We start from the raw sequence: 23,679 nt of genomic DNA on the forward strand, positions 1-23,679 counted from the left end.
CTTGTTTTTCGCTGACTGTAAGTCTTAAAGCAGGAAACTTAACATTGCATGTTCTGACTGCTGCTGAAAAAGTTTCCCCAAAAACAGACCAGAAAAGGTTGTATATGTCAAAGTTCAGCTGCTGAAGATGTCCATAGTGTATTGTCATTGGCGTCTGTTGCAGTGATGTTTGTTTTGATTTCTACAATCTCATCAGATGTGCCACTTAGGTCAGAGCTTGCCTGGTCCAGGCCCTCAAACAGCGGCCAGCGTTTATAGTGCGCCTTTCCACAGTACTTCCTGTTTCACTCTCCCATCTTTTCCAGTCCGAATCCCTGCTCCACACTCGCCTCCAACCTTTGCCCTCAGCAGAGCCTGCCCACCCATCCCCTCCCACAATCTCTCTCCCCCGAGCTCCCTGCCCACAAAGCATGCATTACTTCATTCATGACTTCCTGATTCTCAAAACAAGTCTGTAGGGTGAGGCTGTGCTGAGCAGTATCCTGTCAATATTGACTAAGTAGCGAATGAAATATATATCAGCATCTGGACCTTCTGTTAGCACAAAAATATTATGATGTGGTCAATGAGTACTTCAAATAGTTCTCAACACTTTGCTTGCACCAAAAAAGGAGCCCCAAAAGCATAGTTGTGCCATCAAGCATCATTTTTATAGTCCATCTTATTATCTCTGAAGTGAAAGATAAAAAAAAGCGTTCCTCCCACATGACTTCACGTCTTGTGCTAATGCGATTTTAATGAAAGATTGTGATGTGGCTCTTTGGCAGAATCAGTAATGTGATTACAGAGAGCAGCATTGAGCCAAAGCACACCATGGCAGAGAGGCTACTCTTAAACCTGTCTGCCAGTGAGAAAGAAAGACCTTCACATGGCTGGGTTCCTGGAACTCAGAGTGAAGAGAAAAAGTAAAAATTTCTTTTGCTTTATGAGCCAAATGGTCAACTCACCAGAGGAAGTCCAGCTGTGGAAAGTACTATGATTGACCCCTCTGCAACTCTGTCAAACTTCACTTTTCAGATGATTGCAGCAATAACAAAACATGCAAGAAAAATTTAAACTAATAAAGCAAAAGACATGGAAAGTTCATATTTTCTCCCACAAACAAGAATCAATGCGCTTGGTAAAGACAGCAGTGAGGGGTGGATAAGAGGGTACAGACAGGACACAGTTCCTGTGGAGGAAACCCTCTGAAACAGAAGCACATCTGCATGTTGCTCCTCTAGTGGGCACTTCCATGTCATGGCTCTCTGGCCCGGGGCCCCACTGTAAAGTTTCCTCCCAGAACCAAGGACTTTCCGTAGTGGGACATCCTCCCAGTCACTGACGGGCTGAGAAGGGAATGGGATGTGAAGATCAACAACTGTCTCTTGGAAACACCAAACAGCAGATCATTCTGAGGTCAAACATAATGTGGAGCATTTTATGCTACGTTTTAATCCACGTTATTTACTAAAAGTTGTAAACAAGACTAAAGCTGTCAATGTTTACTACAGAATGCTAGATCAACAATTTAACAACGGAGCTGAGTGTTAGATCTTATGGTGTGAGCTTCATATACAGAGAGGATTACACAGCTTAGCCTCTCCAAATCAACTCCGCTCATCAAAAACAACCGTCTGAGCTCACAAGTTCATCTAGCAGGGCTATCTACTTCAAAGCTACTACAAACAAGGCAGATTTAGAAGGAAAAAACTGATGGGCTATTATGTATGATCTCTATGAAGAGGAGAGCCAAACACAGGGTCACATTCTCATGAGACAAGATTATCAGAGTGTCCCAGTATTAAGGGCAAAGCTGGAGCTGAGCTTCACCCACAGAGTGTAAATTAACAACACTTTTACTTTAAAACTTACTTACATCTGAGCTATAGCTAAAACTACTGGGAAAACTACTAACACCACTGTGCTTAGACTAAGTATGAGAGCAGGTTGAATGAAAGCAAAAAAATAGCCTTTAAATTTGTTTTAAGAATTTGATTATTTGTTAATAATTATGATTACAAACTTTAGTACCTTTAAGGGCATTCCATATTACATTAGATTATTAGGATGAAAGTCCTGCAAAATTAAAATCAAAACTTGTTGATTTGTGATTAAAATTACAACTGGTCATTGTATTTATGAGTTGAAAGGTGCAAGATTTTCATTTCTGGTCACTGGGAGCACAACACGTGGGACTACTAAAGTCACACAAGTAACTAAGGCTGCAGCAAACAGTTCTTATTCATTATTTGCAGTTGTTTGGCCACACGAGAGCCAAAGATGACTGACAAAAACTCCAAAATATTAAGTAATACCTAAGACTGAGAAAAGCAGGACATTTGAGAAATATATATAATATATATATAAATATACCTGTATTCACCCTCTGTCTGAAATGCTCCTTTTAGCACCCCTTTAAGTTTCCCTTCCAAAAAAAGCCCAATCATCTCTGACTGATTAGTGTTTCCAGGTCTATCCTGGCATTTCAGTGAAAAAAATCCCCTGTGGCCCAAAAATCATTTTCCCTACAGAATACCATTGTACTGTCAGGACACCTCGAACTGCAAACAAGGTCAATAATGAATCTTTATATGATGGATTTTTGAGACATGGTGCCTTTGTGTTCTTAAAACTTTCCTGAAGCTGAGTAGAGGATTTTAAAAATCTGTGGCATCATCAAAATGTGAAGTCTACGAGGTGAGCAGGAACTCGCAGGCGGGGCCAGCAAGAGAAGCTCAAACATATTCAATGGGCCACAAACCACATCATCTTGGGGCCCGGTATCTAGTTATTATTAAAATATATGATCTGCGCTCTCAGTGTCTCTGTACAGTAGCACTGTAGCTGTTCTACATTTGTATAGTACAGTTGTGACATCACAACTTCCCACAAGTCCTGACAGCTTGTTTAAAGACACAGTTACTGAATACAGACTGTGTGCATTTCTCTGTCGATTTAACATTTTGGTACTTTCACAAACCTATCAAACTAGGAAACACCCTTTGTAAACAGTGGTGTATCATTTTTTTTTCCTTTCTTCTGGACAGCATAAAAACAGCCAGGCCATGGGAATTAATGTTTTTATATTTTGCTTTGGCAGTGTTAATGTTTTAGTTTCTCTGCTACTGCAATTAGGAAGGAGAGTAAACACCTCATGATTACAGTGATCAAACAATATCAAAAACAGTCATTTGACAGGAGAAGGGTCACACCATATTTTCAAAAATACTCTTGATTGAGCAGAACAGGATGAGGGCTCTTCATTAACGTGAGGACATAACAACATGACCATCAGTTCCTTCCTGAAATTTCAACTGACTTTGCAGTACTCCCGGAGGGAGGGTATGACCAGGGTTCCCTATTTCTTGCCATATTCTTAGAAGCAAGAGGCTAACATTGAGAACTAATGAGGGTTAACAGACTTGATATGTGATACGTGTCACTATGTTGTCATTTAAAAAGTGATGCATAGTTGTGCCACAGTCAGATAAGGTATGAAATACAAGACATGACATGTTTGAAACAGGATACTAGGTTTCATTTTACACCAACATAGCAGAGCATCAATGTCAACTCATCTGTGAGCGACAGTGAATACCAGAGTTCACCATAGTGCTCTGTGGAGTTTCCCCTGGTACTGCAACTCCTCGTGGCTGCAAAACCTGAAGAAAGTGGCGTGTAATCTACTTGGAAGTCAGTGCAGCTTGATGAAACATAAGTTGAGAGAAAGCACGAAGACAAGGTCAGGGTACTCTGGTAACTTAAGAGCTACAAAAAGAAAGATGTGTTATTTAGGCAATACTGGATCAGGGTTGCCAGGTCTGTGTGACAAAACCAGCCCAATAGCCATAGCAAATCAGCCCAAAACCAGTCCAATACCAGATCTCAAAATAAGCTCCTGCTAAACCATATGCACTGCTTTTCAAGTCCAACAACACTGCTATCATTGCCAAATGTACTGCAATATCAACAAAGTAACACCATAAATATTTAGTGTGGAACCATAAAAAAACATTTTCCCTAAACAGTTCTTTTGCCTAGGCCCTAAAAGGGCCTTGTGTAACAAGATAAAGTATATAATGAGTACTGTATCATAAAACGCATTATAATGGTTATTTACTATAATGTAGTCATAAACTTATAGTACATACATATATGTACATATGTATTTACTGACAGTATTTTTGTTAACCTTATTTCAACTGATACACTGTATCCTCCTAATTCACAGCATTTTAATGTTGTATATAGGATATCTATACAGAATTAAAATAATGTCAGCTTAATTGTTTGATGTGAGGGTTGACCACCTTGCAGTAACAAAAAGAAAAAGAGAAACGAGAAAGAAAGAGAAAGAGAAAATCTCCTTGAAATTGAACTACTTCCAATTTCCATTTTCTTTTGAGAGTCAGTTTTGTAGCATTTATTTTTTTTATCATTCATGTCATTTTCATGCAAAATAGACCTACCAAACCAGCGGACAAAAAAAAAAAAATCAACCAGTGGCAACAACTTCAAAAGTAGTCGATTGGCAACCCTGTACTGAAAAACTAACTTAGCTTAAAAACAGCTGCCTTCCTGAGAGTCTTGTACAAATGAATAAGTTTATACAATATGTGATGAAGTTGCAGTTTTGGGGGAATATTCACCATGATGACAGAGGTCAGAGGAGAGTGGCAGCTAGCAGGTACAACAGACCACAAGTATGCAAATAACAGCTTAGCACAACAGTAATTTACAGCACAGGAGGACAGTGTGAAGCAGAAGGAGCTACAGCAGCATGAGGCCACGCTGGGTTTCTCTTATGTTAGCTACAGTTACAGCAAGACTGGATCTATAGAGGAGGCGACTTTTATTGTGAAATGCATGGACAGCTTGAATCCACAGATCTGTCAGACCTGGTGTCAACAATGGAGAAGTTTCCTAAATATTACTGCTGCTTCATTTGAATACTACAGTATAAACACATGCTGGTTCCCTTCATGACTTTTGGATCTTGTATCAAATGCATACTCTCCACCAAATCATGGACCACCTGCCGTTTCAAGATGTCGAAGGACTGATGATGATTTTATTCAACCCAGAAACCAGCAACGTTCTCAAAGCTCAACCTAACTAAAAACACAACTTCAGGATGAAGCTCCAGCATTTATGGACATGCTTTGAGTGAAGAAGCATTGTTGAAATTACCATCAGTGTTCATTTTTTCCATTTTCATTTTCATACCTGTTAAGTACAATGAAATATGTTTAGACCCTGAGAAAAGAATTTTTCTTTATACTACAAGTGTTGCTGGTAGGCCTGTCATGATAACTACATTTGGTTGACAATGTATTGTCCCAGATACAATTGCAATAAATTATATTAATGTCATTTTAAGACAATGTTATGCCACTAATATAATGATAATAACATAATATTGCAAGCACACCCTTTCAAAGAGCAATTAACTTTTAATTCTTAAGAACATTTTGACATTGTCATTGTAATAAACCATCTAAATCAATAAAACTCAGCATAGGTTTTTTTGTTGTTCATTTGGCTTAGGAGTTGTGCTCAAGTCTTAGAGCCTAATAGTTGGGAAACCCTGTTGTTTATTCTGGCATAATGTTGGCTAAAATGTTTGTGATATTCTTATGTAACTAAAGAAAAATGTAAAAAAAAAAAAAGAGGGCAATAATATACGATATATATAGAGGTGACCTCAATCAATTTTGCTGAGGCCAATAACTTGATAATGTATTGACAGGCATATTTGCTGGAGTTTTTAACTCTTCAGTATTAAATTGTTTACAAACCCAAAACGTGCCAGTAAAAATCTCCTACAGCAGTTTGACGCTATGAGGTCAGCATGAACTTAGATTGTTGTGCAAGCTTGACAGCACCTTGCTGGATCTGTGCCTTGAAGAATTTGGGCAGTCCTAAAGGCAAAATGAAAGACAAACATGGGGGACTAACAAGGAGCATTAAACAAAAGTGATGAAGTAAGTCTGTGTGAAGGTAAATCTCTAAACAATTGTAGCACTGCAGCTGTAACATCCCTAATGTCCATCTGTCAAGACTTCGGCATTAATACAACTGTATTAGTAATGATGCATTGAAAAGATTAACTGTGTCAAAAGCCACATTCACACATGATTGAACTCTTCGTCATTTGACAAATACAAAAAAGACTGCCGGTAAAATTTATATTTTGCCTGGAGATACTTCAATGCATCTTGATTCAATACAATTGTACAACATCAGGGATTTTTCAAGCAGACACAGCAGCAGCAGCCCATTTTTGATGACCTGCACCTTGCAAACAAGCCCCGCCCACAAGACTAGAGTTCAAACTGATAACAATCTAATCATTTAACCCAGTAGAGGTGTGTGACTGACAACAGAAATGTATTTAAGGAAGTCAGAGCCTTTTGGTTTAGTCTTAAACATGAAAAATAATCCTCATAAAGCAAAATAAAAGAAAGCCATATTCACAGACATAAGAAAGGTACTGCCTCATCCTGCACTGTCAAATCTGAGTTGATTTTATTATTATTTTTAAATGTAGGAAACCGCTTGCCTTGAAATTTTAAGTAAATATAACTATTAGTCTTAATGTATGTTTCCTTTAAATCTCATTCTTAAGTTTACTAAAAATTTAGTTAGAGTAACCTAATTTTGTGAGATTGTTGCAACTTAAAAATGACAATTTTATATAAAACAATCTTTCTAAGTTTTAGCAACTTCAGTTAAATCAGAATCAGAATCAGAATCAGAAAAAGATTTATTGCCAGGTATAGTTAGCACAATACGAGGAATTTGTTCTGGTGGGTTGGTGCAACATAAATATAGAAAAAAGAAAAAACAGATAAAATAGAAGATACAAATATAAAATATAAAAAAACAAGCTTACTGTGTTTTATATCTGTATTGTGCCGGTTGCACATTTGTCATAGCTGTATTTTCTTAAACATGTTAAGAAAACAGAACTTGCAGATAACTTCATCATTGGCAAAATCCTCTTTTCGTGATCAAGTTAAGTCAGACAAACTTAGTTTACTGAAGTTGCCACTTAGAGAGAACAAGGAAATTTCACTTGTAATTTTGATGTTGCAACAATTTCACAAAAATTAAGTGAATACAGCAACATTTTAAGTAACTTAAAGAGATATACATAAATACATATACATAAATACACACAGATACATAAATTAATATTTTTAGTTATATTTACTTTCCTTTTTCAAGGCAATCGGTTTCTGAGATTATTTTAAGTAAGATCAACAGATCATCAGATTTTACAGTGTGCTAACCACGACAGTCTCTGGTGCTATTTGACAAGTAATTCATTTAAAGTATGCCGTTTTCCCCATTAATAACTAGGGGTCGACAGATTATTAGCCTGACCGATTATGGGGGCTGGTTTTTGGCATTTTGACGACTATCTGTATCAGCATTTTATTTTAATAAGTTGAAAAGTGCAAAGAACGTGTCAACATGGGAGTAACTTTTACTTTCTAAACCCTCAGGGAGCTATTTTTATTCATTCTGCTTTGTCTTTTTTAATTTTCACATGACTTTTTTTTATTATTTATTATTTTTATATAGTTGCTTGGAACTTGTTGCATATCATGTTGAACGTCTCAGTTTTGATTAATCATTTGTTAAATGCATTTACATTTCAAACAAAGTTTTGTGTTGGAGTTTGATATATTCCCAATTCTAAATGTTAACAGAAAGATTTTCATTTTTATTGTAAATGCATATCAGTTACAAATATCGGTTATCGGTCTCATTAACTGTTAATAATCCGTATCGGACCTGAAAAAACAATATCGGTCGACCCCTATTAAATACATACACAACTGGAAAGGATAGTCACTGGCAAACTGGGGTCGTTACAGCATGAAGACCTCAACGACTACTCCCAAAGCAAGTGCATGATTTTTGTGACTGAACACAGACTTTTCTTACAGTTTAAAAACATGAAAGTCAACTCACGTTTTGTTGCATTAATGAGGTTCTTCCCATCTTTGTACAGTTCTTTGATAAATCTGTTGGTCCTGTCCAGCTCTGCTTCGTGTGCCTTTATTTTCTCCCTGAAGCTGGGGCTGTCCAGATAGCATTCACTGAATTCCAGCGGGTGTAGTCCCATTTCTGTCACAGACTGATAGCTTCGTTTTCAACAACGGGATACTGGTCGAAACGACGCTTAACTTTGTAGCTACAAAAACTAGCCGTTACAATAAAAACACCGCTCTTTTCGCTGGCAGGTTAAAGTCTAGCAGAGCAGACATAGCTGCGAGAAGTAGCAGCAGCTAACGGGGGTTAGCATGGTAACTTCTGACACGGGCGCATGGGTGTTGTTCCACAGTTGTCAAATGACGAAAAAAAGAGAGCAGCTAACAGGTATAACCGTTAAAAAGGTGATAACGACACGGTAACGGGTGAAGTGTTCATCGGAAGTCGGTTCAAGACAGTTGTCAGAGAGCCATGGTAGCTGTGTCCAGTTTTTCCTTCCTTTATCAAACGTACTCCACCTACCCAAGTGACAGATTGAGAAACTCCGCTGACATCTGTGTGCGTGTAGCAAAAGTTACAGCAAAGCCTCTGCAAGAGGGTTAACTCCGATCTACTTCCGGCTTCGCCGCTTCGCTGTCATTGCCCAGTGAACATTGATTTGGTCTCTATAAAACTTCACAAAATGGCCCGGGCTTTTATTTGTTAAAATCGTTTACATCAACAGGCTTATGTATGGGTTTTCATTCCTTTCACACAAAACTGTAGCTCAGCAAAGATGGAGACACAATCAAATTATTATTTAATCATTTGAAACTTGAAAATTTACTTTTTAAAAAAGTTATTGAGCAACAAAAGAAGAAATGACGCAAGTACAAGAAAATTATTAGAAAGTTTGCCCAAAAAAATGGGGGGTGGGGTAAATAAATTAAATTAAATACAAAGCAAGAAACGACCTTAGAAAAGTTGTAAAGTTGTAATAATTATGTTGAAAAATGTTGTTAATAATTATAAATAATGTTCACTGGACATTTTTCCTTGGCTTTCTTTTTTTTTAAAGTCATTTACATCTACTAATCTTTTCTTTTTTTTCTCATCTCTCTTGTTTACTATCCCGACAATTCTGTCTTCTTTGGTGCTCATGGAGAATCTTACCAAGCTAACATTGTGAGTAGCATGTCTATATTGTCAAAAGTTTAAACATATATACATACTGTATGCGTGATCTAGGCATCTAACTGAGGTTATTTCCAGCAGGTAGCCAACAACCCGGTTTCATACATCCAAATAACTTCTATCAAAATGAACGGTATAATAAACTGTAAATAAATAAATAATTATTTTTTTAAAAAAAGATGAAATGATAATAGTAGCAATAAAAGATTTTATAAGGAAAATACTCAAACTGTAAGTAAAAGTTAAATGACAAGATAACAGCATTAAGTAAAATAATACATAAATGTGTTAACATAATAAAATGATATACGAATTAGTAAAACTGTGAAACAGACTAAAGTGTATGAATAAACAGTCAATAGATAAAGTTCAGTTAAAAGCCAAACTAAAAAGGTAGGTCTTGAGTTTGCTTTAAAAAAAAGTTTCAACAAAATAATCAGCACTAAAGGGACTAACCCACCAAAATGCCACATAAAGGCCTGCAATCGTTTGTATAGTCACTCTTCCCTCATGCGCTACCTCAAGAGTTTGCATGGGTGGTATCTATGTTGAACTTTTTTACTCTTTGATTGTGCTTCAACATTCGTCTGTCATTGGTGCTACCAGAGGCGAAGCTGGGCGGGAACATTTACAGAGGTGTTCTTATAAATAAATACGGAAAATATTATTTGTCTTTTTCTTTTTTTAAATACAGCTAATGCGTTTTGCACGTCACTTCGAATTAAACTTCATTCACAATTGCTCCCGCGGAACCTTCCCTCTTTACACGTTTCTAACCGACTTGTTTAACGCGCGGACTCATTCCTTGTTTAACGGCAGCAAAAATGTGATTCACACTCTTCATCAACATCTCGCCGATTTAACGACGATATAAACAGATGCGATCGTTGTTGACATGGAGTTAACGTATCGTAGCGGCGGTCTGAATATATTTTTTTCAAGTGAGTTAATGCTAGGATGCTGCCAAAAGACGGTTTGCTCGCGACGATGCTAATGACTTTATCGGACACAGTCGAAATGTTAACGTTTCTGTGTTTATAAAATAGCAGCTCAGCTAAACAGCAGTGATCTTTTCCGTCTGTCTCCATCCTGAACCCCAGCCTGTGATCTAAAACAGCACACAGTAAGTCTGAAGAGATTGTTAGAGATGCTTTTCAAGTGTTTAGCATTTTGTTTAAAGTGTTTATGTTAACATTTATGTAATCAACAGTAGCGGACTTACTGCTTGATATGCGTTTGCCCCTTTTGTTTAATGTTACTGTACAAAATTTTGGCATGTATGGAAGCCCATTTTCAAATAGAGGTCAATGTTTTAGTGACAAAAAAAAAAAAAACCAATGTATTGGGTAATTCAGTGCTCTGAGATCACCAGGGTCCGCCAACATTTTGACTTCAGAATCATGACTTTATCTCATGACTTTGACTTAGAAATTTGAAAAATGTACTTACTGTTGAATTAGTGTTTTAGTTATATTGCTCCTCAATTTTCATCTGCTTCTGTTTTTTCCTGGCCTAAACGGACTTCCATAGACTATTGTACGGTGGCACTGATGGTCAAAACACAACGTTTCACAAAACACGGCAACATTTAAGAAATATTACAACATTTCCAAAAACACAACATATTTTAAAACATTGCATTTCACTTACCATTACAGCATTACACAAAACACAACAATATTTTAGAAGACACAACAATATTTCACAAAACATAACGATTTGTGAAATATTGTTGTGTTTTGACCCTCAGTGCTGCTGCACTGTGTCATATATTCAGTATGTGGAATGTTATTGTCTAATTAAAACTGGCATTAATCTGTATTTTGTTGTCAGACAGTGTAATTTCACAGCAGACTTCGCATTCTGTTTTTTATTTTTAAAATTTTTGCAAGGTATGCCTAACGCCAGTGCAAAGTCAAAACATGGCAGAAGGACCAGAAGGCGACGCAGAGAGGACCCTGCCAGGAACGAGCTGGTCTCAAGTTCCCTAGAAAGTGCTCAGCAGTGCCTGTTCAACCAGGATTATGGAACTGCCTTTGTACACTATCTCCTGGTCCTCAACCTCGCACCTATGTTTAAGGACTTTGCAAGGGTAATGACTGTTTACACTGCTCCGACACCCCGTCTGCGCACATTCACTGCCAGACATTGTGCACACATAACCACAATCATGCATGCAGCAGAAGTCTGTTTCTACTTCTGCAGAATCGAAAGGTGTTTAATTTTGGAGATAAAGTTTGTGACGTCTTCCTTTTAGGAGTCCTTTAGGTTCACTCTCTTCAAATGGACAGAAGAGCTGGACTCTGTCGGCCGCATTCAGGACCTCTTTGACTGTTACGAACAAGCGCTGGAACTGTTTCCTGCTGATGAAGTTATCCTGAACAGCATGGGCGAACACCTGTTCAGGTATTACCCTCATCTGCATGAATTTTATTATTGATACACGTGTTTTTACAATTCGTCACCACTCCTGTAATCGTAGCACAAAATAGTTTTACATTATTATGTAGAGGAATTATCCTCTCCTGTGTTTGATTATATTGTGTTTCTTCTTTTCTTATTCAGAATGGGCTTCAGAGACGAAGCTGCGGGTCATTTCCATAAAGCCTTGAAGCTGAGACCAGACTATCCAGAGGCCAGGGAGAACTTCTACCGTGTGGCCAACTGGCTGGTGGAGCGCTGGCATTTCTTAATGCTCAACGACCACGGGAGGAACCGCAAGTACCAGCAAGCCATTCAGAAGGCTGTCCAGAGCGGCTGCAACACTGTACTTGACATAGGTACTGGCACTGGGATCCTTGGGTGAGACATTTTCATGAGAATTTGGATTTTTTTTTAAAAAAATGTTTATGTTGTGGAGTGTCCTTTATTTTTGAGTTAGAACTTATCACCCACTCTTAGTGGTACCATACTCGCTGCAGCTACAATAGGGTCTGTGTTTTAATGCATGAGTGTCATAGTTCTGTTTCCTCCTCCTCTGTTTAGTATGTGTGCAAAGAAGGCAGGAGCTGCTGAGGTGTACGCCTGCGAGCTGTCGAAGACGATGTATGAATTGGCCTGTGAGGTTTTGACCGCTAATGGAATGGACGGTAGCATCAAGATCGTCCATATGAAATCTCTGGAGATGGAAGTGCCAAAGGACATCCCACACAGGTGCAAGTTATACTAGGGGTCGACAGATTATTGGCCTGGCTGATTATTGGGGCCGATATTTGTCATTTTGCTGATTATCTGTATCAGCATTTCATTTTATTAATTTTTTATCAAATTCATTAATTAAAAAGTGTAAAGAAAATGGCAGCATGGAAGGAACTTTAACTTTGTAAAAACCCCAGAAAGCTGTTTTAGTTATTCATTTTTTATTTTAATTTCACTTGACTTTATGAAAAAAAAAGCTGCTAGGAACTTGCTGTATATGATGTTGGACGTTTCAGTTTTGATTAAACATTTGTTAAAGGCACTTAAACAAAGGTTTATGTTGGAGTTTGATATATTCCAAAATCTAGATATTGACAGAAAGATTTTCATTTTTATTGTAAATGCATATCGGTTCCAAATATCAGTAATTGTTCTCATTAACTATTAATAATCGGTATTGGCCCTGAAAAACCAATATCGATCGACCCCTAATTTATACCATAAATACTTGACATTGATCCTACAAGCACAACACGTTTGTCTTTGTTTGTTCTGTTATGAAATTCATGCTCATGTGTAAGTAGTATTTCTCATATTTTTGCATTCAATGTTTTGTTTTATTTAGGGTATCTTTGGTGGTGACAGAGACGGTAGACGCAGGGTTATTTGGAGAGGGCATCATAGAGAGTCTCATTCATGCCTGGCACCACCTCCTGCTCCCTCCACAGGTAACTTCAAATATTAAACACAAAAAGAAGAAACAGAACTTTGTTCTCCAGTTGCCACAGTGCAATATTAATGTCTCTGTGAGTTCTTTGCACCAACAATGCTGTTTGACGCTGACATAAGAAAATCCGAAAAAAAAAAGTTATTGTGCAATTTTTACAACTCAGGGAGTGGGCTGGGCCCTAAAGTGAATAAAAGTAAAGATGGCTTTAAGGGACACTTTGCCCACTCATAGGATGAAAATAGAGTACATAACAGGCATCATAACTTAATGTAAGCAAAACTATAAATCATAAAATCAAGTCAAATACAACATTTTGAAAGAATTTCAGTGTGAAAAGAAAAGAACTTCATGCTTATATCAGGAAAATCAAAGCTAGTTAAAGGCTAAAGTGAGGAAATAACTTATCACCCTACAATAATAAGGTTCTATTAGACATTTTTGTCAAAATTAAGTTATTCTCATATTCTTACTCTGTGACAATTTATAAACATTATGTGAGGTGATTTTTTTCAAGTTTTATGCATTTTTGGACTTTATATGTAGAAAAAAATGGATCATATCATTCTTACTACTTTGAGTGCAAAGCTTTGAAGCTCATTTGAAACTGCTCAGAGTGCAGGTAGGACCTTATACTCTCCAAAAATCTGAAACTTTCTTTGAAAAATATCTAGCAAACTGGCTTCCCTGATATCTATAGGTAGTGTGTTCGATAGGTTTTGGACCTAGATGGCAAAGTTTGCATTCCCAATTAATACTCGACTAGTTACTACTACTAGTTAACTTCCATGTTGTGTTGGTGCCATTAGGGCGGTTGATGTGTAGTTTCATTAAAAGCACGTTTCTCATTCAAAGAGAGGTGAGAATGAATTCCAGGAGCAGTCTGCAACAGGACGGGTCATCCCTGCTGGAGCTACTGTGTTCGGTATGGCTGTCGAGTCCCTCGAGATCCGCAGGCATCACAGGTAAGTCCCGGAGTCCATCTGTGTGTGAGGTCTGTGTTTAAGACAAAATATGTAATGACCTTATGAGGACGGCAGCATGAGGTGTGTGAACCAAACATCACGCCGCTGTTTGTTTTTCATACAGGCTTTGTGTATCAGAGGTGGGCAGTCTGTCCATAGCTGCAGCCGGGGAGCTCCGCAGCCCGGTGAGCTGCAGCTCTGAGCCGGATGACTCCATGGAGCCGTACACCACAGAGAGACTAAGCAGACTGCCAGGAGGATATAAACCTCTCACGGAAGCGTTCACGGCCCTTAACATAGATTTCAACAACGTGCAGGTGAGCAGAGACAGGGACGACAGGTGCTGACAATCTATGATAATTTAATTCATTCAGTTACTATTAATTTAATGTGTTTGGACTTTACTTCACTTTGCAGGTTTCTTTGTGTCTGATATGCAGCCAAGTGAGAAATCCTAATATTCAACTTGTGTTAGTTGCCTTAAGTGAAGCTGAATAATGTAACTCTGAGAAAAATGATTAATTCACCTGACCATATTTCTGTTGGTCCCGGTAAATGAACATATTGGCCGCCTCCCAGGCTAAAATATTGCAGATCAGTGGCCACTCATTATTTAGCTACAGGCCTGCAGGAATTGTTGCCTGATTTATTAGCTCCCAGTGAGCACCTGACAGATTGGAGACACTGTGTTTATCTCCTAGACAGCACCTGTAGGATCCTTAGTTGATATTTATCCACACGTGTGCAGTAGGGACCTGCAGACGAACTTAATGTGTGTGGAATCAGTGCGGCAAACTTTTTTAGCAGAGTGTTACCCAGACTTAAGGGTGTCAGCGTCAGTCTTCAGCTTGTGTCTCAGAATATGATAGTAAGCAAGAAACACAATAAGAAAAAAAAAATCCTTTGCATTTTTCTTCCACATTTGAATTTCATTCTGCTCCGTTTCCATTTATATTGTAATTTCCCCTTCGAGGGGTTGAGATATTATCTCACTCAGAGATCCTATTTGCATTACCACCTTAAAACCTCAGGCTTCAAAGAGCTTTTCCTAAAGAATATAAGCAGACATTGAAATATTCTACAATGAGTATTACTATTCATTTTTTTGGGGGGGATTTTGAACTGCTTTAAAATATTCCCAACTTATTTTGCAAAGTGCCATAAAAGAGAGACGCATTTACTGTGTCCATTTGTAATTGTTAAAGGTGGGTTTGCACTAGTGAGTCACAAGTGATGATTACATTGTACACTGATTTTTAGGAAAATCCTGGAAATTATATCTTTAAAACGCTGCTTGTATTACACAGCATGCTGTTGTGAACTCTTTGTGACGGACACATTCTTGGTGGTTGTCAGAGACCAGCCATATTTGATATCATATTAGTGTAATTGGTCCGGATGAAAATACAACATGTAGCCTTTCAGGTTTAGAATTAGACTTGTGATTTATGAAATCCACTGTGTGTTTTCACACATTTTGATATGCATACATACACCTTTAACAAAGCTCTTCTTTGGTTTTAAATTAAAGTTACAGTAGGCAACTTTTATAAAAAAAAAAACAACTATTTGTAATATTTGCTGAAACTGTCTCTATATACTGACATTAGTACACAGGACAGATTATCTGTGGGAAAAATAATGTTCTCTTTGTTCCTCCTCCTTGACAACCAAGTTTGGCGTGAGAAGCTTAGAGACCAGTAACGTCCAAACGGTCTGTGAAATTCACAGGACAGTAACATTCACAACTCTCCTTTTTCAACATGAAACCTTCTGAAATCTTATTGCATTTTAATACCCATATTGCATTTTTTTGCACCTATTTTCACAGCCAACCTTGATTTTTATTTTAATTTTAGTTGATATCCCTGTAACAACTCCTTTTTGTTTTGGCACCTTGTAGGACCTGGAGGGGCTGAGCTCCAGAGAGGTTCAGCAGATCCGCCTGCCTGTCACTCAGGAAGGGGAGCTGGACGCTCTGGCTGTGTGGTTCCAACTCCACCTGGATGAGGAGAGCAGTCTGTCCACTGGACCCCAGGAGGACACCTGCTGGGAGCAAGCCATCTACCCTGTCCACATAGCCAAGGGTAAGATTCAATGTACACGAATGCCTTCCTGATTTTTTTCTTTTTTTTTATAGCATATTTAGTAATAATAAAGGTTTTTTTTATTTTCTGCTTTGCATCTTTTTGCTCCTCTTTTTCATGCATTTCCATGTTGCATCAGATGAGGGCAGTGTGTGTTGTTGACTACACATAGTATTTAAAATATTTCTAACTTTGCTAAATATTGTCAGAGATACATTTCAACCTAAAACCATCACAACTACTGTACTCCAGCCTGCAGTTAATTTTAAATAGGGTTTCTGAGTATTTTTTTTAGCTAATCTGCATGTGAGAATATTTAAGATATTTACTGTAATGATGGGATGATATTACATAAAGATTTAGCTCCCTGAAAGTCTTAAAAACCTGACACATGATTATGTAAATATTGCAACTTAAGTCCACGACATGCCAGTGTAAAAATTCTAATACATTTAGATATTGCAGTAACTACTGCACATATTTTCTGATCTTTGAGGCTTTTGATAAAGTTATTGTACCAAAGTAAAATTGAGATGTGTCAAACAATATACTTAAACTGACAACAAATGCAAAATGTTATAACTTGCAGAGTGCCAAATGTCCCTAGGAGCACTGTATTTTCTTTACTCTGCTGTCATCCGATCCGCTGTGATCTTAATCGCCCCTGACGTGAGTTGACATGTTCCAGTTGGTGTTGCAGTACATCTTCTCTCAGACAGGGCTCCACAGCATCTCATCGCCCTGATAATTGGCGACGGCAGCGTCAAGGGAGCCGCCACCTTTCCCGGTGATCACCAACATCCGTTTCCCGGCCGGCGTGACGTGTGCGCCGTGATCGCCTGTGACACTCTTTAGTGTTCATGAAATTCTTATAGGCAATAAATATGCATTTTTCCCAAATGCCTCTGATGAGCCGCGCACTGACATGAAGACACGAACAGATGTTATTCCTGTAGGAATCCTTTTGGCGCCTCTCCCCCTCTCTCTGTGCACACAGTCCCCTGAATCTCATTTCTCTTTTGGGCTCACTCTCCCTTTCCCTCTTTCTGCATCTCCTGCTTTTTCTTCACTCTGTCTCTCTTTAAAGTGGTTTCAGTTGTTAAGTCAATTTTATTTCAGTAACTCTAAATCACAAATTTGGCTCCATCTGTACATTAGACACTCTCTGTCCACAGACCCCTGTTAGCTTAGCATATATTAAATCTTAAGCATGACAGTATCATATATAAAATGTTGTTGTTTATCTGCATTTTTCCCTTTTTTGTTTGTCATTTCAGATGTTTTTTTTTTATAATAGGTGCAGATAAACCCTTTTTTCTGTCGACTTAACTTTGAGAAATATCGAGATGTTTTTCTACAAAAACGTTTTTTAAAAATGAAGAATAAAAAGCTTTTGATACCTACCTAAATAAAACCAGCAAAAATCAGGAACTGTCTCATTAAGAACTAAGTAAACAATGTTACAAATCTGACTAGACATCCAATGCCACATTTAGGTTTCATTTTTCTGTGCTTCAGTAAATTTCAGTTGATACTGAAACCTTATTTAGGTTTGCGCAGCTCGAGAATAATCAGGTCGAGTGAGTGTTTTCTTCCTTTGATTCTTTTCAGGTTTTGTCCTAAAACCTCAGGACGAGCTGATTGTTGAAGTCTCCTGCAGAGACGCTTTCCTGAGGCTCTGCAGTGTCGCTGTGCTGAGAGACGAGCATGTAATCCGTCTAGACAAGCGTCTGGATTCGCAGGACTCTGGAAACCCCATTTCAAATCTAAACCCAGAGGCAGAACTGTGCAGTGCACTCGCATGTCTTCAGACTGACCAGAATCAAACGAAAGACTTCTGCATGCTGGAGTGCTCAGAAATGGCGCTCCTGAACAATCGGGACTACCATCAGAGTTTCTGCACTGCGTTGGCCAAACTCATCTCTGAGCTGAAGGTGAAATGCCAAAACAAAGAGCCAGGATCAGCTGATCAGTCTGACTCCACAGACTGTAGCAACCTGCTCTATGTCCTCGATGTGTCAGAGGGCTTCTCTCTGCTCTCCCTCATCGCTGCCAGCCAAGGTCATGTCAAAGCGTACAGCTCTGTGGAAAAAAAACCCCAACAGGAAGTCCTAAAAAGACTGGCTCGCTCCAATAATGTCCCAGAACAACATCTAGAGTTCTGGCTCAACCACATGGAGGATGAGCAGGGGATGCTGAAGAGGCCGTCCAGAGAGAAGCTGTGGAGCGCCATCATGCTGGACTGTGTGGAGACCTGTGGTCTCATTAGACAAAAGTTGATGGAAAAAGCTTCACTGGCCAGGTAAGAGGAACTTTATGATCACAATGACAGCATAACAAAATTGCCATTGCTTATTATTAAAGTGGTGATTTGTATTAGATGAGTTTACAAAAAGATGAGGACAGATAATAGCTATTCAACTATTAACAAAGAACAGACCAAAATGGGCCATGCAGAAAAGTTTTATTGTGTTTGTTTATTTTTGCTTTGTGTTTCAATTACCGTTGTATGTTTTTCAAAAATATATATTTCCATAATCCATACCAGGTGTTTGCTAGAAGATGGAGGTCAAATTTTCCCAGCAAAGATTGTAGTTCACGGTATGCTGGTGGAGTCGGACACATTGCTGCTGGAAAGTGCAGTCCAGGGTCAAGAGCCGACACTGGGGTTCAACATTGCACCTTTCATCAACCAGTTTACTGTAAGTATTCTTACATAAGCTCCCATGGATCAGTGTTAACTTATTAATGGCATTAAACATCTTTACTCTAAGAGGCCATGTCCACCAAAGTGTTTCTACTGAGGTCAGCGTATTTGTTTACAGTTTTTACCATGGAGGTGCTGCGTGATTACACTATGGGTCAAAAGCCAGCAGCGTGACGAAGCGCTTAGCATCTTTTCTTTTCTCAGCGTGTTTGCTGTTTTTTTTTTTCCCCCGAGTGACAAGAGCTGAAACATGTTCAACTCTGGGTAAAGTGCTGCACACGTTACTTTCACTTTATAGCCAGCCGACCAATCACATCGGAAGAAGGGCAGGACAAATACCGCAAAGACCAACTGTCACATGTTACACATACAAGATAACAAAAAAACAGTGGAGAAATATATGAATATACTTTGTACTGTATATATTAATGAATCCTCCCACCTGTGGGTTTGTTGTCTCACCCCACATGCTTCAGCCTTGCCTTCATCCAGAGCAAGTACCCTGTGCTGACCCATGTACTTGTGTGGACATTCCATATCATAGCAACCAGACACAAGCAAAGTGTCTCAGCTGAAAAAACGCTGCCGCTCAGAAGAACTCAGAGAGCAGCACCCAGCGTTTTCAGCTGGGAAAAAAAAGCTTTGGGGGACAATGGGTCTCAGATGCCAGTCCTACTGACCACTGTATTTTCTTTTTATCCCTTCATTGATATTTTGTTTTTATATCTTAGGCTGACAAAAATGTAGGCTACCTTTACCAACACGAGCAGCAAAGAGATGCCAGGTTACATCATGTTTTTGCTTCTCTGCATTTTAATGGCGATAGTTATATTTAAGCAATAAAGCAAAAAAAGGGGAAAGATGACATTGAACTGGTCTGCAGATTATGAATTGGCAGTTGAGCAGCAGTGTCATAACTGTTTGTTCATTTGTAACATGACTTTTACTTTAAAACATTCTTAAAATGATGGAACAAGTCGACATGGCAGTCCCTGAAAATATGGCTTAAAATGCGATGTGTGTGAACCGCTGCAGTTTGGTCAGCTTCAACAGGAATTTTAAAGCTGATCACCTGTTGCAATTCAGTCCGTGAGCGGCTCTAACAAGCATCAACAGCTAAAGAGGTTTACAACATATTGTCTTATTGTCAACTAGTTTTAATAATAAGATTAGTTCTTGATAAATGGTGGTTTTAAAAATATCAAAGGAACGCCAGAATAACTGATAGAAAAAAATACATTGAAGCACACTAATACCATATTGTCAAGCTGAAACTTCTTCAGTCTTCAAAACACAAGCTGCAAAATCTTCCTTTTGTACGCTTCATGCCACTCATATTTTGTATTCTCTCTCATGTCCCTGATGCAACAGTCAATACTGCCAGTTTTTACTTGCAGTGCGTACATGTTTGTGAACTTGCGTCATTCACATACGAAGTTTGACCATTAGGTGCAAATGTGTGAGTTTTGTTAAATATGATTGCCATATAGTGCAATACTATAAAGGCTAAAAAAAAAAGGCTCTGTGCAACCAGTTGTTTTGTTTCCTACCATGTATGGGTTGTCTTTTGTTGAACAAGGTATTTCACTTGGAATACTAAGGTCCAGGACTCTGTTTTCTGTTGTGCACTCCTCTTTGATGTGTGCTTTCCAGCTGCGTTAAAGAAGCTGCAAAATCCCTTTGAATTCTTTTTCTTTATTTGGTCTGGAAATTATCTTTTTTTTTTTTTCCAGCATCATGTTTGTGCTCTAATTTCGCAGGCCCCACACGGGACGGTCGTTTGTTTTAACAGATGTTGTCTTTGAAGCCCTCAGTGGAGGGCACTTTTCTAGCACAACTGTCACACAAGACACAGCACACAGCTTGGCCCAGGACATTCCTACCTGAATCCATCAGTATACATTACATCAGGCACATCAAACAGCGGGCTCTGAGGTCTACACAACTGTGACAGGGGGGAGGAAATATTCTTTTGTTCTGCAGTAAAGGAAACTGTGACACTTTCTGTGCTGCCACTTTGGTTTCTCCCTCAGCTTTTAAGCCTGCTGCCCTGCAGCCGCGGCCTGTTTGTCAAGTTTGGAAGTTTGAGGAGGAAGATGAGCTTCCGAGCATTAATCAGCGATTGAGTGATTATCCACTGACACTATGTATTAAAACCTTAATTTGGATAAATAATGGTGCTAACAAATGTGAGCCAGCATCTGCACGATTTTGAATACAGTGTTTCAGGGTTTTTATTAAGCTTTTGTAATAATCTGTGTTATTAACCAAAACTTCTGGTTTGGGCTTTTTTTTTTGCACAAATATAACTGTACATGATAAATAGTTTTTTTTGTCTAACCCCCACCCCCCTAAAAAAAAACCAAGTCAAACAAAATGAAGGCACACTGCTTTGTTAGAGTACAAGCCGTTTATGATAAATACAATTTGGCCTTTTTATAAATCAAAGTCATGTAGCCACAAAAAATAAAGCATTTTTACTTTGTGTATTTAAAGATCAAGTGTGCCTTGATTTTTTGAGGGAATCCATTCCCTCTCTTGTGGACAGCATCAGGAGCACCTGTTTAATGTTACATCTCTGTCAGATCCAAGTAGCACTTCCTCTCTTGGGGTCTTTCATAGATTTTTCATGTCATTTAGTCCCATATGAAAATTGTCACCAGATAGTCCTTCCTTTTTTTCTGCTGCAAACAACTCGCTAATGCTATTTTTATCTTTTATGTCCTGAAGGTACCGGTCCATGTGTTTTTGGACTTTTCCACACTGGAGTGCAGACATCTCAGTGAGTCTGTGGAGCTCTTTGTTCTTGACCTAATGGACTCCACCGCAAACTACACTAACAGAGACGTAAAGGTAGGACATGCTTTAGCCTAATGAGTGCTGCCAACATGATTGGAATAAATGTAAATAAACTCTTTGAAATGTGTCACTTCTTTACAAGTGCTGTGGTAGAATAAGGCTGAACTGCTAAAACTGTAATTCATGCATTGTCAATATAATAAATACCCAAACAGTCTCTGAGCCACCTTCTGGTACACCGACATGCTGCGCCAAAGCCTAGAAATGAGTCATACTGACTGTATGACCTGACCTTAGACAAACTTCTTCATTTACTTTCCCTCCTTACTTTGTATTTTTTGTCCCAGCACCTTTTGAATGCTCAGACATAAATATTAAAATGCAAAAAATGTCAGACTTGAGTCAAATATTTAAAGACTTTAGACTTGACTTGACAAAATCAAAATAGACTTTGGATTTGGACTTGAACACCACTGACTCATGACTTGACATAGACTTGAGCTTTTTGACTAGAAAATACTTGATACCTTCCTCAAAGCAATTAAAAAAGTATATTATTTAAGGGTCTGATATGTCATTTCATGAATCAGCTAACATTAATGCTATCCATTCCCAACAAGTCAACACATAATTCCCCAGATCCGCTTTGTTTGAACCAATCTGACAGCATCCAGTCAAGTTGCAGGAAAGAACTATGAAGAACTAACATTGCATTACTGAATGCTAGTTTTAAAAAAATGACACTAAAGATAATTTTATTTGCAAGCAAAAACTATGCCGATGTTATTAAAAAAGGAATTACAGCATGCAAAATGTGTCGGTTAGAAATTGCAGATGGATATGCAACAACTTCCAACTTCCAGCAATTACCACAAAGTAATTGTGATACTGGTTAATAGTGCTAAATGCTATGAAAATGCAACGTCTGCACTACTTACTTATGATTAAGTTCAGTCGCTCTTTTTTGAACAGGCTTGTCTCAACAAATACATTTTTGTTTTCAACAAATTTTATAAAAACACATTTTATTTTTTTATTTTTTTAAGTAAAAGTATGTTTTTATATGTATAATATATCATTACTCTGTTGTAAAAAAACTGACTTGACTTTTGACCTGACTTGAAACTTGTCTGTCTTGACTTGGGACCTCAGTGTAAAACCTGAGAGATGTGACTTGCAAAACCATGACTTGGTCTCATTTCTGCTTTTTTGGTCAGGGTTTAACTAAAACAAACCATGATCTCATGTATCATATTATTTTTAAACTAACAGAAACAAAACATTCCTAGTGATTTACGGATAATTGTCACAGCGTATTTCAGTAGCTGACTGTTCTTATGTACTGTGAAATGTCTTGTAAAGCCATTTTCCCTGTTTCCCAGGTCCAGGTGACATCTGCAGGCAAAATAACTGCAGTTCCCTTCTGGTACCACATCTACCTGGACCAGGAGATCAGTGTCAGCACCCTCAGCCAGAACTCTCACTGGAAGCAGGCAGCTGTCGTGCTACAGCAGCCCCTTGAGGTACAAGCCGGAGACTGGGTTCAGCTCGCTGTGAAGCTTCATAAGAGCACCATCTCCATATCAGCTCATATCGATAACACACCCAGGACAATGGAACAGTAATCTCTTACACTGTATTTTTTCCAGTTGATTTCATTTGTGTATTTTAAGCCTCAATTATAGAGGCTATTGACACAAGGGGGAATGAATTGAATACTACACATTCTTTTTCTGGTATCATTTACAGATGTACCTCCTCCAGTGTCATTCTTCATAAAAGTTATACGAACCTTCAGTTTTCCAATGACAATTTGTAGAAGCATGAGCCACAACTTTGCAAGTATCAGCGGGTTATCACAGTCATAAAGAATTTGTAACAATGAACCTTCAATTCATGTTTTTATCTGTAAATTGTGCTATAAGATCATATGACAGTTATAATTTGTACTATTTGTAAGTATATAATACAAATATAGCTGTCCCTAGATAATGGACGCAGTTGTTTTTGTAAAGATGTTTGTCTGTAACATGAAAAAAAACTCCAACAATAAATGTGACATTTTTAAATAAATGCAAGAACAAAGGAAATCAGAAA

General features: G+C 38.2%; 2 protein-coding genes across 5 annotated transcripts in view; one reads left to right on the forward strand and one right to left on the reverse strand.

Moving 5' to 3' along the window:
• The window catches only part of arhgap10 (Rho GTPase activating protein 10), a 57,826-nt gene extending 49,271 nt beyond the window's left edge, over positions 1-8,555 (reverse strand). The window contains exon 1 of one of the 3 annotated variants that reach the window (XM_042484797.2): positions 7,966-8,554. In XM_042484797.2, coding sequence (XP_042340731.1) covers positions 7,966-8,119 — 154 coding nt within the window. In that variant the 5' untranslated portion in view covers positions 8,120-8,554. Of the gene's footprint in view, positions 1-7,965 lie in introns of all 3 variants that reach the window. The other 2 variants (XM_042484796.2, XM_042484795.2) reach the window with 2 other exon arrangements.
• Positions 8,556-9,793: 1,238 nt separating this feature from the next.
• On the forward strand, positions 9,794-23,672 carry prmt9 (protein arginine methyltransferase 9). Of its 2 annotated transcripts, XM_088075895.1 has the most exons (14): positions 9,794-10,100; positions 10,206-10,282; positions 11,052-11,251; positions 11,417-11,565; positions 11,725-11,961; positions 12,145-12,312; positions 12,923-13,025; positions 13,880-13,989; positions 14,114-14,306; positions 15,893-16,076; positions 17,688-18,378; positions 18,625-18,778; positions 21,514-21,636; positions 22,965-23,672. In XM_088075895.1, the coding sequence occupies exons 3-14, from the start codon at positions 11,054-11,056 to the stop codon at positions 23,205-23,207; spliced, it is 2,553 nt and encodes an 850-aa protein (XP_087932021.1). In that variant the 5' UTR covers positions 9,794-10,100; positions 10,206-10,282; positions 11,052-11,053; the 3' UTR covers positions 23,208-23,672. The 2 variants fall into 2 exon arrangements, with proteins under 2 accessions (XP_087932021.1, XP_042340809.2); XM_042484875.2 differs by having other exon boundaries at positions 9,795-10,282.
• Positions 23,673-23,679: the final 7 nt, after the last annotated feature.

Source organism: Plectropomus leopardus, chromosome 3 (genome assembly GCF_026936395.1).
Source record: "Plectropomus leopardus strain MGB_pleo_1.0 chromosome 3, ASM2693639v1, whole genome shotgun sequence".
Lineage (NCBI taxonomy): Eukaryota > Metazoa > Chordata > Actinopteri > Perciformes > Serranidae > Plectropomus > Plectropomus leopardus.

What these genes read in the sequence shown, in the direction of transcription:
- prmt9 (XM_088075895.1), top strand. Translation starts at nt 11,054, where the DNA reads ATGCCTAACGCCAGTGCAAAGTCAAAACATGGCAGAAGGACCAGAAGG. An exon ending in ACCTCCTGCTCCCTCCACAG is followed by an intron (nt 13,026 to 13,879) that starts GTAACTTCAAAT and finishes TCTCATTCAAAG; the next exon opens with AGAGGTGAGAATGAATTCCA. An exon ending in CCCTGTCCACATAGCCAAGG is followed by an intron (nt 16,077 to 17,687) that starts GTAAGATTCAAT and finishes GATTCTTTTCAG; the next exon opens with GTTTTGTCCTAAAACCTCAG.